Raw genomic sequence first — 13,950 nt, 5'->3', positions numbered from 1 at the left:
GTATAGCCGCATCTGGGTACATAGTGGCATCGCATAATGAAGCGAGTAGTCTTCAAAAACTCAATCAGTTAGTTCAGTCTGTCGATGATTCGCTCTTACAAAAAAAATGCTGACTTCTTCGATACCTTTCCATGAATATGCATATCTATCGTTAGATTACAAGATGACACGATGATTTTACAACAATTGTTTAATAACATGGCAATTAAAAGATCAAAGTTAACTATTATATGTACAATAAAAAATAACACAACAAATTGCATGGATATTCTTGTCCCATTTAGAGTCATTTACTAACAGCCTGGAAATGAACCATGCTAACTTCATTAATGTAACAATAAAAGAAAATACTTGGTTTGTTCCTAGCGAATGTTAGCGCAAAAATACAACCTGCAAATGGTGTTAATGATCAATTTATTGATGACAATGAGGAAATGTTATATTATGATAAATAAATAGTGAGACAGGTGCGATGGAGAAAATTACCTGAAAATGACAAGACAGGTGAAAACTAGCGACAAAAAAATGCACGATAAATGTACGAAATTGTTCCAAAACATTGATAATAATATACACTGCATTGCATGGTTTGGGGGGGAAATCCTGAGAAAATTTGGATTTTCTGAAGCTTGATAAATAGCCGAGTGTTTAATTTGCCCTACAATTATCATATAGACGGCGTTTGTATTGTAAGCCTAAAGTGCAAAGAGAATTCTCGAATCTGGATTTTTGATAGCAAGATTTTCATATAAACATTTTAGTTTTATTCAACCAATATCTTATAAGCGTTGTTTCAAGAAATTTGTAGAAAATATGTTTTCCTGAGTTTTCTGGATATTATGGAGAATCTTAACATAACTTTCATTCGTCGTGCAACCAAGTAATATAAAACATAGGAATTTCCACAATACTGCACTGGACTACGAGTAGTGCAAACACTGAACATTACTCAAAAATAGGATTCCCAACACTGTTACTTATACATCTATATTCGCTAAAGATGTAGCGTCTCTTTTCAACGTCCCGTATCTCTCGGCTGGCTAGCTTTGAAGATGAGGTAGATTTCGCATACACACTGGCACTTACAGAAATTATACTGAAAAATCCCTGCGGTCCACTTCCTCGGAGAACAACTTATTTCAAGGACAATGGCCTGCTAGTTTATATACCGAACGCAATGTTCACCAGTTCGAATCTGGTATTAACTCAGCAACCTTTAAAAAAATGTTTCAAGTTGCATTGCAAACTGCAAATTGGTAATGGATGAACCTCTCCACCAGCCTTTCATCAAATGTATCAAAGTTTTGAAAGGTCGGCGGTTGGCGATCGGTTTGTTAATGGAGAAACCGACAAAGTCAAACTCGGATGGAATCATAAGACATTGAATATGCAGAATATTCTAGAATCTGTTCCCATCGAATCAACGACATGTCATTTTTTGGAATCTACCTGCATGCACACGAGTTAACTGTCATGCTTGGATAGTTTTTCAGCACAACATTTCTATTTTCATCAAAGTATAGAAGCGTTATAGAGGACAGAGAATCTGGGACACAGCACGGGGCTGGGACGTCGGTGTAGATCCCAATGGCGTGGACCATACTCTGAATGGTTGCGTGGTTCGATGGCTTCAGCCTCTGCAAAGAAATTCAGAATCATATAGAAAATTCGTTTATGAAATCTCTAATTACAAAAAACATTACTTCGTCCTCCTTTTCTTGATTTTACTTTAATGCAAGATACAGTGATTTTTACGAACTTTTTTCAATTGGAATCGGTCACGCAATTTACCAATTTATAAAGACCTTGAAAATTTGGTAAAATACAAATGTGAACGTCTAAATCTTGACAGACTTTAGAGGCGTAAAGATTTTATAAGCCGATTGTACACGATGTTGGGCTTTCACTTTCGGGGTTGTAAACAAGAGAAACAAATTAGAATTTAAAAGTAAACAAAAGTTTCCCAACCACCGATTCTAAGTGCTATCTATAATAAACACTTTGATCAGATTTCGTCCATCAAGGACCCCGTGTCCTTTCTATCAGATAAGGCAAGACACTGGTGCCATGCTTTGCTGACACGCTTTGAACATTTTACTTTACATTTCAGATTACAAATCGAAACGAGGGTTGGAGAATTCACGTTCTCTTAATAGAAAGGTGATTTATCGATCAAAGAAAGCAAAAATATTTTTTCAAAGTAACGTTTGGACAATTTACTACCTAACAGTTTATAATGTATCCAATACTCAAACAGATTGTCTACTTTGGTCACCAATGAATACGGGGCTTTGTATCGCTACATGCTATCCATAGTCGGGAACGATTAGACGGTATCAAATGTCTTACCTGGGTAAGTGGAAATGGACACGACCCCGCACAGTAATGAGCTTCAAATGATTTTGGTGATATGATCCAGTCTCCCCATCCAATGTCTGCAAAATCTACGATCAGCTTCTGACGACCACACAGTTGGCCATGTTTTCCCTCCGTAGCCATATTTTGCTGCACATCTTTCCATTCTTTCGGAAACACTTTATTCCTTCGTCTGTTTTTCCTCCGCCTGTTTTTCCGTTTCCTATTCTTCTTCCTTTTTCCTTTTCCTGGATATGGTATTAGTCTTGAACCAGAATTTTTATTTCGATTTTGTCTTCGGGTTTGGAGAATTCCTGGATGCGTTTGAGGAATGTTAAACTTTCTTTCTATGCGTTGATAATCTACTGGATTCTCCGGAATTTCATTGTCGTATATTGATCTCTTGTCTCTTAGTTTGACCCCAGCCACCTCGTCCGGTATCATTTTTTTAACCGTTTCTTTTTTAACTGGGGCGTCACTTTTGATTTTGTCTGCTAGAGAATCTAACTGGTCAAAACGATTTTCTTGAGTATCGTTAGTGTAAACAATTAAAAATGGCATGGAATGATGGCGGATGAATTTTTTTAAAGCAATGTCTTTCAATTTTCCATTTTGTTTCTCTGTTTTAAAATTCAAAGCAAATAAATGGGGAACCCTTCTTCTAGCTGCAAGACAACTGTCAATGGCTTCTGTTACGTCATACCACTGCCAACCAAAAGACTCGGCCCGCATCGTTATCTTTCCTTCCTCCGACATGTAATGAGGGGCGACCTCATACATTTTCAATTCTATGTCTTTTTTATGATTGAACCGCTTTGGTTTTCGTTTGTACAAATGAATTTCTGCGCTCAAAAGCTGTTCTGTTCGACTAACTGAGGATAGGTTGAATACAAACATAGTCTCTCCGTTGACCACAGCTGAAAAAGGGAGGAAAAAGCATGTTTAGTTTTCGAATAAATTGCAACATGTGACTTTAAAAAACCCCGAGAAAACACTTTATCCCTTTATCAAGGTGCGTTTCAAAATATGAACCGTTTAAAGATTTGCGCTAGTAAGTTTTATCAAACAGCTTTGATGTTCTTAATTTCAATTTGTCATTCCAGATATAAATGGAAGCTTTTTACTAGATGTATAAAAGTAAAGGAGAATTGTGAACAGTTTCAGATTAGAATTCAATATAAAAAAACATTAAAGGTTCGACCAAAGTCATTTGATCTCACATTAAATCCGATTTAATTTACCCTGAAAATACTAAATGAAAATTTATGTGCAATTTGACAAATATTTTCAACATCGTTGAATTTTCGGCATGATCTATCAAAACGTTATGGCAGTGCGCTAGAGGTGTGTTTTCAATAAGCAATAAGGATTTTTTAAAGCCCTGATGATGAAGTCAGTCAATTTAATGTGATAAGTCTCTGATTGCTGTTCCAGCAACAGGGGACACTTTTAGAGAGCAACACCGTGTGAGTTGCTTTTGTTAGGTTTGCAGAGATTCTTGTCAAAAGACTGGCGGCACCCTGTAATTGCCCGTTTCTACCTTTTGGAGGCTTTTTGGCATGTTGTGAGGTTGTTAAAACATCCTAGGTGATTTTCGGTACAAAGGTCACTAATTTTCAAACAGTTGAAGAACGAATTTGAACCCAGGAAATCGCGTCCGCTAACCACGGTTCTACCATGCCTTTTTAATCAAACAGCAAGTCATGCCCCGTCCTCAACATGAAATTGATATTTTTCGAGATCGTCGTAGCTGATGGCGACTGTACAGATTTCTTGTTTACCAACGGACAGGTCGTGCACACTTTTACCTATTGTTTTGAAGAATTTTTATTGTTGCCATCGCGTTTCTTGACGATAGGGAGGAATTTGAAACTGAATGCTTTTGGAAAAAAATGTTGACACCTCTTCCGAGAGGGCATGCACGCATAATAGATGTTGCTCAATTTCATGCCTGATTGTCGACATTTTATTCCTTTTTAAAGCCTCAACCTTTGTCTCGTATCTTGAAATTAAGTATTTGTGTTCACCGGTTATTTTTTATAACAAATACATGTTGAACTTTAAGTGTAAATGTTTCATAGGCATTTAGAGTATCTCTTCTCTGTCGCGTTCCAGACATTACTTTAACAGAAAAGTTGCAATGTAAGGCAATCTTTTTAATGCGAAAAGCATAACACTTATTTTTTTTTCCATTGATTAATTTTGCGAATTCTTGTACACCAATATTGTAAAGGAATGATGGATTAAAAAAAGAAATAATTACGCCCGGAAGTTCAAATCTGCGCCACTTTTGTTGCACGGCTAGTCGGTGGTTCGGGGATTTCTTACATCATTGGTGCCCCAATGTCCGGCGGTCTATTTCCTCAGTTGTGTTCGACAGTAACTGTTTTAATTGTACGTAAATCTACATAGTTAAATTGTAGTGAAGCACTATTTGGGTTTAGGTGCCTATTAAGAAGAGTCGCTCCAGAGAGAAGTGACATGCGATTAAAAAGAGATAAACATCTGCGGCGTAATCCCCTTACATTTGAATTGCTATAAAATCTGGGACACTTAGTCTACCGAATGATAAAATATTATTGTTATTGTCTAATCAATCGTTCCATCGACTGGATATAAAACGCCAATGAATGCGGAAAAGGACGAACATTTAGGTCATATTCGATGGAGTCACTTGCAAAAGTTTAAAACAAAATATTGTTGTAAAACTGTCCGTTTTACATAGCGGGGATTGTTTTTTCTTATCAATCGAAGCGTGTTCTCTTCTGAACGCATTCCTTTCACAGATCAGTCAAATCAAGCGAGCGGTCATTACGAGCATACGTACCATCCGGACTGACCACTCGTGTTGGCGCCATCTGTGACAGGGGTATCTGCGCTGTCAGCTGATTAAGTATTTATGTATCGTAATATTTATCTGATTTACAAAGTCATAGGCTCTAAGCTTATCGACCTCACTAAAACTTTCAAACAAAAATAAAAGGGCCGAAGAAAATTTACATTAACAGCTCGACCTTGTTTCAAAAGGTAACTTCAAATGGACGAGACTCGCTGTCCTCTAAGTTTGCAGACGGGAGTTAAAGTTTATTGGGGGTGGTTTTGATAGGACTTTTATTGACAGGGGTCGTTATGAATGGGATTTTTGATTTATACTCCAAAAAGAGCCCCATGGTACCCTCAAAACTCGAGTAAAATTGCTTAAGATCGCGGAACAAACAAAACGACCAAACAGTGTTTCCCTCAACAAAGTAGACAGTGGGGTTCATTATCAATTAAATTATTCACGATAAAAAGGACCATAAGTTTCGAAGACGTGCTGCAGCGAGGGTGGCGACGTGAATGCAGACAACAGGATTCTTTTACCAAACGACACAATTTCCACCCACCGCCATTTGTACCAGAAGGTAAACAATCCAGACCTTACAGAAAAGCAACGGAACAAAAGTGGAGACAGGAAATTGGTAGATGTGGAAAAAAAGGTCTCCAAAGATGTATATAGCAGACTAGCGAATACTCGACAGGTATTAGAACTGTTAAAAACCAGCGCCTAAGAAAGAGACCTGGCGACTGGAGTTCTGCAATGAGAAGCCAGAAAGAATTGGTCCCGTTTGCTCGTGGTCTTTTATTTAAAATATGGGAGTGAAAACGAGTTATATTGATCTATTTGTTGTCAAAAATATCTGTACATACAAAGAGAAATAATAAAATGGTATATACAGGGCACAGACAGTTTATTTGCAGAGGCGCGGTTTGAGAGACAGAGAAATGTCAAGTCATAAATACTTCAGATTTAAGTCCGCAATGCCGCTGGTAACTAAATAGACACCAATAATTGTGTACGTTTTAAGTGGCTAATAAAACAACAATACATTTGCCTATCTTATGTCGGTTTTAATTTTCCTGACTGCTATTTATTTTAAAAAATGCGCTTTCGTGAGTTTCTAATAAAATTTTTTTTTACAGTTTTTCTTTCTTCATATTCAGATATATGTATATGTAGGCCTAATTTATTTTATGTCCTTTTTTATTTCAAAAAGCCAGATATTTTTTTTATTGATAAGATATCAAATATAGTTAAGCATTTGCAGCATTGTTCCTGCTGACAGCGATTAAAGGGTTTCTCTCAATATAAACAAGAATTTGGGAATTAGGATATTCAGTAATTCGGCGACCTGTAATTGGTAGATAGGCATCAATTGTACAAGGTCCCGATATGCCAATAAACTCATGGGTGGTATATATATCACAGAGAAAATATCAATGACATCTGGTTTCTGCCTTTGACTGTATAAACTTGCTTATCGATATTCTTGTTTATAGACTGTAAACTAATCGTTTGTTGTGTGTTATAAAACAATTAGCAAGATTATAGATCGACTCTTGCGGCTTTTTGACCGAAGGGCTTGCCTTCGTTAGCACACGGCTGTCAGCTAGTTTATGTACGACATAATTTCATTTAGGACATCTCGTTACCCCCGCCATTGTCGACAGGTTGTACACCTTGCACGGGCAACAATACTGGAAATTGATTATGTTAGAGAATACCCACAGGTTTCACCCCGCGGGAGGCGAAACAGGACTCGGTACACCTCACACGATTTATCTTAATTATGGTGCCACTAACGCAAGGTGCCATCACGTATGTCTCAGTTCTCCTGCGATTTGTAATAAACTTTTTTGTGTTGTATAGAAAGCACTTGGTTAAAACTTGGTTTCAGTCGTTTCTTCAGTTCAAGGCAAATCCGTGAGAAAAAAAAGTGAGCATAGGATGTAAACCTGTACTGTCTATTAGCTTTCTTTGATTTATCTTTTCTGCACTGGTTTCAAACCACTGTTTTATTAACTCAGAGAAAATTAAGAGTCCATTGATAGTGGAGGTTGAGAATTTATCGCGACGCGTCTACCATTAAGGTTTGGAGCCTGCCACCATACGCCAAAACTAACATTCACATTTTTACCAATCAAACAGAGTGTTTTACAAGCCAGCCCAAGAAAATTAGGCGCCAAAAGACAAGTGCCCTTTTTCCATTTCATTGTTAAAACCCGTAGTAATATTACCTTCCGAGTTTATGTATATTTACCTCAAAAGAAGTGAATTACGAGAAAGTAGCAAAACATTTTAGCAAATAGGTAGATTTTATGATAAACAATCAAAAATAAGAACGCCCACAAAAATGACACTGATTGGAAATAATTTGGCGCAAAAATAATTTGTTCGGTTAATAAGTGTACCGACTTTAACCTTAGTTGAACAGGTGCAGTTTGAATGGGTGTCTTTCACAAGATACGGGGGCCATTGGGTCTCGGTTCATTGTCACTCAAATAGATTTATTACAAATCTAATGAGTAGTTCTGTCATTGTGAAAAATCATTTTTGACATCAATACTAAATTATAACACACGTAAAGATATCTAAAGAGTGTAATTAGAGATATGTCCATTTAGTGTCGAATCATTTTCAATAAGTAAAAAGTACCCCTGCAGTTTATTATTATGTACCATAATTTGTAAATAAGCAATCATCGTTAAAATTTCACTTTTTTGTTATAAGACATGTTTATGAGTTTGGCTTATCGGAAATGATTTCTGTTTTGTTTTTTTAAACACTTTCTTGGATTTTCCTTACCTATTTCAGCGTGGATGCTTCTGACAGTGTTTCCAGATAAGTGTCCTTTGGAGATTCGATTGTTTTTAAACTTCTCGTACAAATCCATCATATACTGGGGCGCCTGTTCCGATAAGACATTGGGAACTGTCTGTAGTTTCTGATAGCGATCCGGAGATTCTTGAAATCCCAGCAACGTTCGAACGGCCTCGTGAAGAAGCACGTTTTTCTGATCAGCTTTTCCAAAAGTCACACCAAGAAAGGTGCACATAAAATACACTAAGTTACAAAATCTCATGGTTAATTAGAGGCAGTATTTTTTGTAAATTAATCCAACAATTTCTTGAGAATCTGGTTATAAATATCGATGGATAATTGATGCATTCAAATGCTTATCCGTAACGTTCCTTGATATAAAATCGAAGCCACAATATTTTCATCTTCTAAAATACTATAACTGTATAAGCACTCTCCTCAGGTAAATTCATGTCGCAAGTTGTTTAAAAATCCTTTGGATAAGAGACTCATGGAAACGCACTTCTAATAACGCATTGTGTTTAAGTCTTACTCCAAAAATGAACAAAAAGCAACTTTACACATCTAAATGATATAAACAAACAGCGTTGTTCTTTTATTCAAAAAATCGCTTTAGATTGGGTACAATCCTTACGAAAAAGATATGTCAATAGCTTGACAAGAAAGCCCCGCCCCTTACTCTATCGAGCGTGCGCAACCAGCGGTGATTTATCAATTTTTAAATTGACGTCCTTTCATTCATACCTACATTCGCTGGAAAGCTTGATGTTCAGCAGAAATTGAGGGTAGTTTGTGTGTGTGATTCGATTTGTTTAGGTAATCTGCTTGTAATCCCGTTGATGGGTTCGGGACGGGTTTTCTGTTGCATTCATTGAAAGCTGACATCTTCAATGAGTGATAAAGGCCTTAAATTTTATCGCAGGGATCAGAGCGCTCTCAAGAGCAATTGTATACCCGGTTGCGTGATACAATACGAGTTTTCACAATTTATTTTTTGTTTTTTTTATTTTTTTAAGGAAGCATATGAAAATTCTGTGGTCATTATAGATTTAAAAAATCTTGTTGTGAACAAACAAATGGTTTGTTGTCGTCCACGCTCTGTTGTACCTACTAAGGGATTGTTCCGTCTAATACACGGATTTGTATTGTCCCTTTAGCAATAACACAGATCGGAGCCGATCGGAACAGTAAGCAAAAGTTACAGTGGAACGGTTAGCCACGAGGCACTGCGATAACAATTAGCGGCAACTAAGCCGTTTACATGGAAGAGAAAAGACTTTGCTAAACGGGTAGTGTGTGGTATTTATTGCTATGCTGAGGGCGGTTTAACTTGTAACTGATTAGCTAATGAAAGTCAAGTACTAAACTGGTCGCCAGCAGCCAATTAGCGCTCCCGTGCCTTTGTCAAAGTTAAGGTGATTGGCTCCAGTGGTCTGGACCGCTCTGCCCGGTAGGGTCCGGTTTTTGTTCATTTATACCCTTGGTGTATTCAAGTAGAGGTTATTTCAGGCAATATTGCAACTGTTCATGTAACGAAGTTACTGACCCATGAGGTAGCAAATACTACTGGTAGTCCACAACGTAAAACATAAGTGCACTGTAAAGCAAAGCATTAGTGGTCCTGTATAGAATGAACACTTTCATATTCTGAATTCATCTTTTATTTAATCGTTTTATATAAAATCATTTATCAACCCTACATCCCCCTTAAATTTTGATTCAAATAATCATCTGAAAATATTGAGACTTAATCGTTTTATTTTTATATTACAAATAACGTAAATTATTGCATTCGAGAAAAATATTGAAGAAACTGTTTGACTTCATTAATCATGTTATTAGTTAAAATGATGAATGTGTTGAATAATTTCCTTTGATCACAGAACACTTCAATAATGACAATTCATAACTGTGCGAGGCACCTGTTCATACTGAGCTATAGCTTAAAAACAATATATATCATTCCGTGTGTTTAGCTTATGAAGAAATTACCAAACAATGAAGCAATGAGTGACAGACCCTTGTATATCTGTGCGATATCATGATATTAAGATCTACCAGATGTTCGGTAAACAATTGTAGGTTCGTTGGGTAGGTGAGGGGAGTTCCATGTATTTTTTCTTTCTTTCTGAACTCGTTGGACTGAATTCTAGAATAGTATTGTTTATAAAATTAGTTTATGCTAGTACACTTTGTATCTGTTGATTTCCAAATGGGTGGTGCTTTTGAGCGGTTAATCAATGTTTAGAATTTATTCAAACGTAATTCATCAGAATATTGCTTTGTAGTTAATTTAAAATCCTAGGTGATAGATAGAATTCTGTTTCTAGTATGAGTAAGACCATAAGTTGGTCATTACGCATCTTAAAAATAAAAAAAGGTGTCACTTTTGTTAATTTATCATATTTTTCATGAATGCAAATATCACAGGGATAAAAGCTCACAAATGTGAATAATATTATGAAAGTATTTCAAAAAAAAAAATTTTTATTTTGGTCAATAGTTTATCTTTTGAAATTTGTGAAGAAACATTTAAAGCAATATGAGCTGTATTTTTTAGAATTTTATTTTGCTGCTAAAACCTGCTAGCATGATAAGTCTGCATATAACTTAAACTTTTATGATAAATAAGATTTGAAAACATCATTAATTTTTGTCAAAGGAAATATTTCTCTTCTAAGGAATATATATATAGCAAATCAATTTTTGTACAGGACGACAATAATTCAATTTTGCTACAAAAAAAGGCTTCTAAACGGCCTTTTCCACAAAAATATTGCTAACAGAAATTTAAGAACCATGATATTTTTGTCATTTTAGTAGAAAAGAACATTTTAGTAAAAAAAAAATCAACATGAAAAATGCAGCTCATATTGGCCTATAATCAGATTAATTAAAATCAATAGAGGATTAAAACTACTATTTATGCCCTCATTGATGTGAAATTGTCTTTATTACAATCATCGAGTCTTCGACATTGATATAAAAAATGTAAGAAATTTGTCGCGTTTATTTTTTTTGAAAAGAATGTCAGTAAAACTTTATCTAACTTTAATGATGTACATGCAATGGCCAAAAACTACATGTAACAGTGACCAAGAAAAGCGTCAGTGGTGCATTTCGGTTGCTTCTATAGCATGGAATGTGTCCCTTTCATCAAAGCGTTGTTGACTGTTCCTTGCACTTTAGCTTAAGAAGACTTCTGGTACCAGTTTTTGTAAAACTTTCTGAAAATGTGAGAACGCCTATGTCATTCCAAATGTCGAACACTACAAACGTATGGCGAGAATTTGTTTCTTGGAACAGTTACAAGAGCCATCAAATTCATGAACTCTTGGTTTGTACTATTTTTCCGGTTAGAACCATTTTAACAAAACCTTGGACTTTCAGTAGGACATGATTATCCATTTCTTTCGTCAAAACAAGTTAAAAACGACGCTGTTTTCAAGCGCAATATACACCGATTGTGTACTAGTCTTAGCTCAAAATCCAGAAAAATCTTGCTTATTTCAAAGAGCCATATCTGAGGACCAGCAATGAAATAGACAGGCCTACGTCATAATGCCGTTTGACACAGCTACCCAAAATCCAAGCTCTTGTTAAAATGGTTCTATTTTATTTTTTATTATTTTTTATTTTCACTTTTTGACACATATCACCGACAAAAGGTTAACTCAGTTGCAACTTTTTTTTTATATTACGCCGCACACCCAACAATGAATGGTTCTTGTGAGAAAAAAAAACCGAATTTATTATGGATTCACAAAATAGGAGTTACTCTGAAACTATTGTGGTCTATTTCAAATAATTTACCAGTCGTATATGATTGAACGAGCACTTCTGAGAACTTCTCATGACCAAGAAAATAAAACCAGTTATTAAAGCAGAAGATATATAATACAGACCCTGTTGTTCATTATGATAACTTTTCAGTTAGTCTACAGTATTCATCATAAAGAGACAGGTGGTAATTTCATAGACGAAAGCACTGGTCAAACAGCCATCAGAGGCCGCCAATACCCAGTAGTTTACTGTAAGATTTATAACGGGATTCAAGAAATGATTGAGAATGGGACTGTAATTAGCTTAAATACACGTACATGTATACTGACTTTTTTCTTAGCAAAAAAATACAAAAGTATATTTTGATTTCATTTATATGTTATCAAATGTTTACTCTTGCGCATAGATGATATTAATAGTTTTCCAATCGTTTTCTGAATATTATCACCTCAGCAGAAGGTAACGCCGTAAATACCTGGAGCACGAAGGGTGGAAATAGAGGATGAGACGTGAAAATATAGTATAGTAGACAGAATAAATGACGACAGACATATCCAGACTCTGTCGCGATCTGATAATTGCCAATCCAGGAAACCAGCCCCGATGGAGAACAAGATTCCGGCGTCAATGAAATTCATAAATGTCACAGAGGAATTATTAAGCGTGCCACTGATGAATATCGCCGCTTGTACTACACGGGATACCCGATTCGCCGTTTTATCACGTGACCGACAGACTGCACCCGATTTGCATAAAACATTATACTTCCGCCGGAAAAGAGATCGTCTGACCGAGCGATCTGATATCCAACTTCAAACAAACGGGTAACTATTTCGCGAAGAAGTTTTAGAAATTAAATCGCTACAATACCTTATTGTTATATTTGATAATATCTGAGGGGAATTAAAGTTATCAAATATTGGATCTTATGTATGGACTTTTTAACCAGATGACCATGACAGCGTATAGTTAGATATGCTGCTTCTTCGATCTGATTCATTGTAAAATGTGTGAAAATCAATTTGCGGGTTTTTTTTATTTTATCATCAAAGAATTTGTCTAAAGCGATGACTCATATAATGTTTTATTGTCAAACACACCTGCCTCTTCTATTTAGCGTTATCTGTTGTTTTTCTTTATGGTACATCATGCATGTTAAGTGAAAACCATTAAATGAATGAAAACTAAAGGTTAGCTACGGCCAAAATATCATACGATTAGATTTTACCATTTATGTAAACTGCAGTTTTGGAGGTTGAACATGTGTCGAATTTTATTCACACCCACGCGATAATTATATTTCAGTGTGTATATGTTACCGCACGTAAGTCGAATAATATGCTGACTTAACGAATGAAATCAAATAATTAATAAATAAGGGAATGTCCTTATTTAGTCATTTATCATTTTTTAAAAATAAAATGACTGTATACTTACTTATATTTGGTAAACTAATTAATTAGTTAAACATTTTTACATGTACTGGAAAGTTTTCAGCACCTTGTCAATTTGATCAGCTTGGACAACCAAGGCATAGTTACATGTTCTATTCTTCAGAGTATACAGCCATGCTGAAGAAATTTTTGTTGTTACATGTACAAATAGTAAGCTGTTAAAACTAAATTACTTGTAGAAGTAAAAGTAAATAGAAAATAATTTGTAAATTATATTTGGAAAACAAAATCGGTGATAAATTTCATTTTTTGTTGAATGATCCATTCATTTTGCAATCCAGGAATCACTACCTATCAGTGCATTGCTATCTATATATTCGAATACATTCTTAAAAGTCCGTAAGCTCATTGTGTAATAGTAAATGTAATACATTACTATGTTCTAGTCTTTCTCCCGCATGCTTATATTAGCTACAGGTCAGAAAACTGGATTGCAAGTAGGTTTTTTTAATTAATAAATTCATTGTCAATTAAATTTCGCAAATAATGTTAAACTAAATGAATTGAAACTTCTGAGGGTTTCACCGAAACTTCTGTACGATAATGGTTCACGAGAATTTTGTAATTTTGTCTGTGTGTGTAATGTCACAATCACTAATGCCCGATTATTTCCCCAGATTTTGAGGACAATTACAAGATATACATTATCGTGGACGTGTAATACGTAATGTAGACGGAAACATCATTGTACACGTCACAAGTTGCAACCATTTGAAG

General features: G+C 35.5%; 1 protein-coding gene across 1 annotated transcript; it reads right to left on the bottom strand.

Annotated features, from left to right (window-relative positions):
- Positions 1 to 175: 175 nt before the first annotated feature.
- LOC105319691 (bone morphogenetic protein 3) lies at positions 176 to 8,653 on the bottom strand. The gene is made up of 3 exons (XM_011417318.4): positions 7,982 to 8,653; positions 2,350 to 3,272; positions 176 to 1,637 (listed from the first exon to the last, which is right to left on the bottom strand). Exons 1-3 carry the CDS (start codon positions 8,256 to 8,258, stop codon positions 1,446 to 1,448), a joined length of 1,392 nt encoding a protein of 463 aa, XP_011415620.3. The 5' UTR covers positions 8,259 to 8,653; the 3' UTR covers positions 176 to 1,445.
- Positions 8,654 to 13,950: the final 5,297 nt, after the last annotated feature.

The sequence above is a fragment of the Magallana gigas genome, chromosome 7, assembly GCF_963853765.1.
Source record: "Magallana gigas chromosome 7, xbMagGiga1.1, whole genome shotgun sequence".
Lineage (NCBI taxonomy): Eukaryota > Metazoa > Mollusca > Bivalvia > Ostreida > Ostreidae > Magallana > Magallana gigas.
The sequence above is the reverse complement of the archived record's forward strand: the minus strand, read 5'-3'. Positions and strand labels throughout refer to the sequence as shown.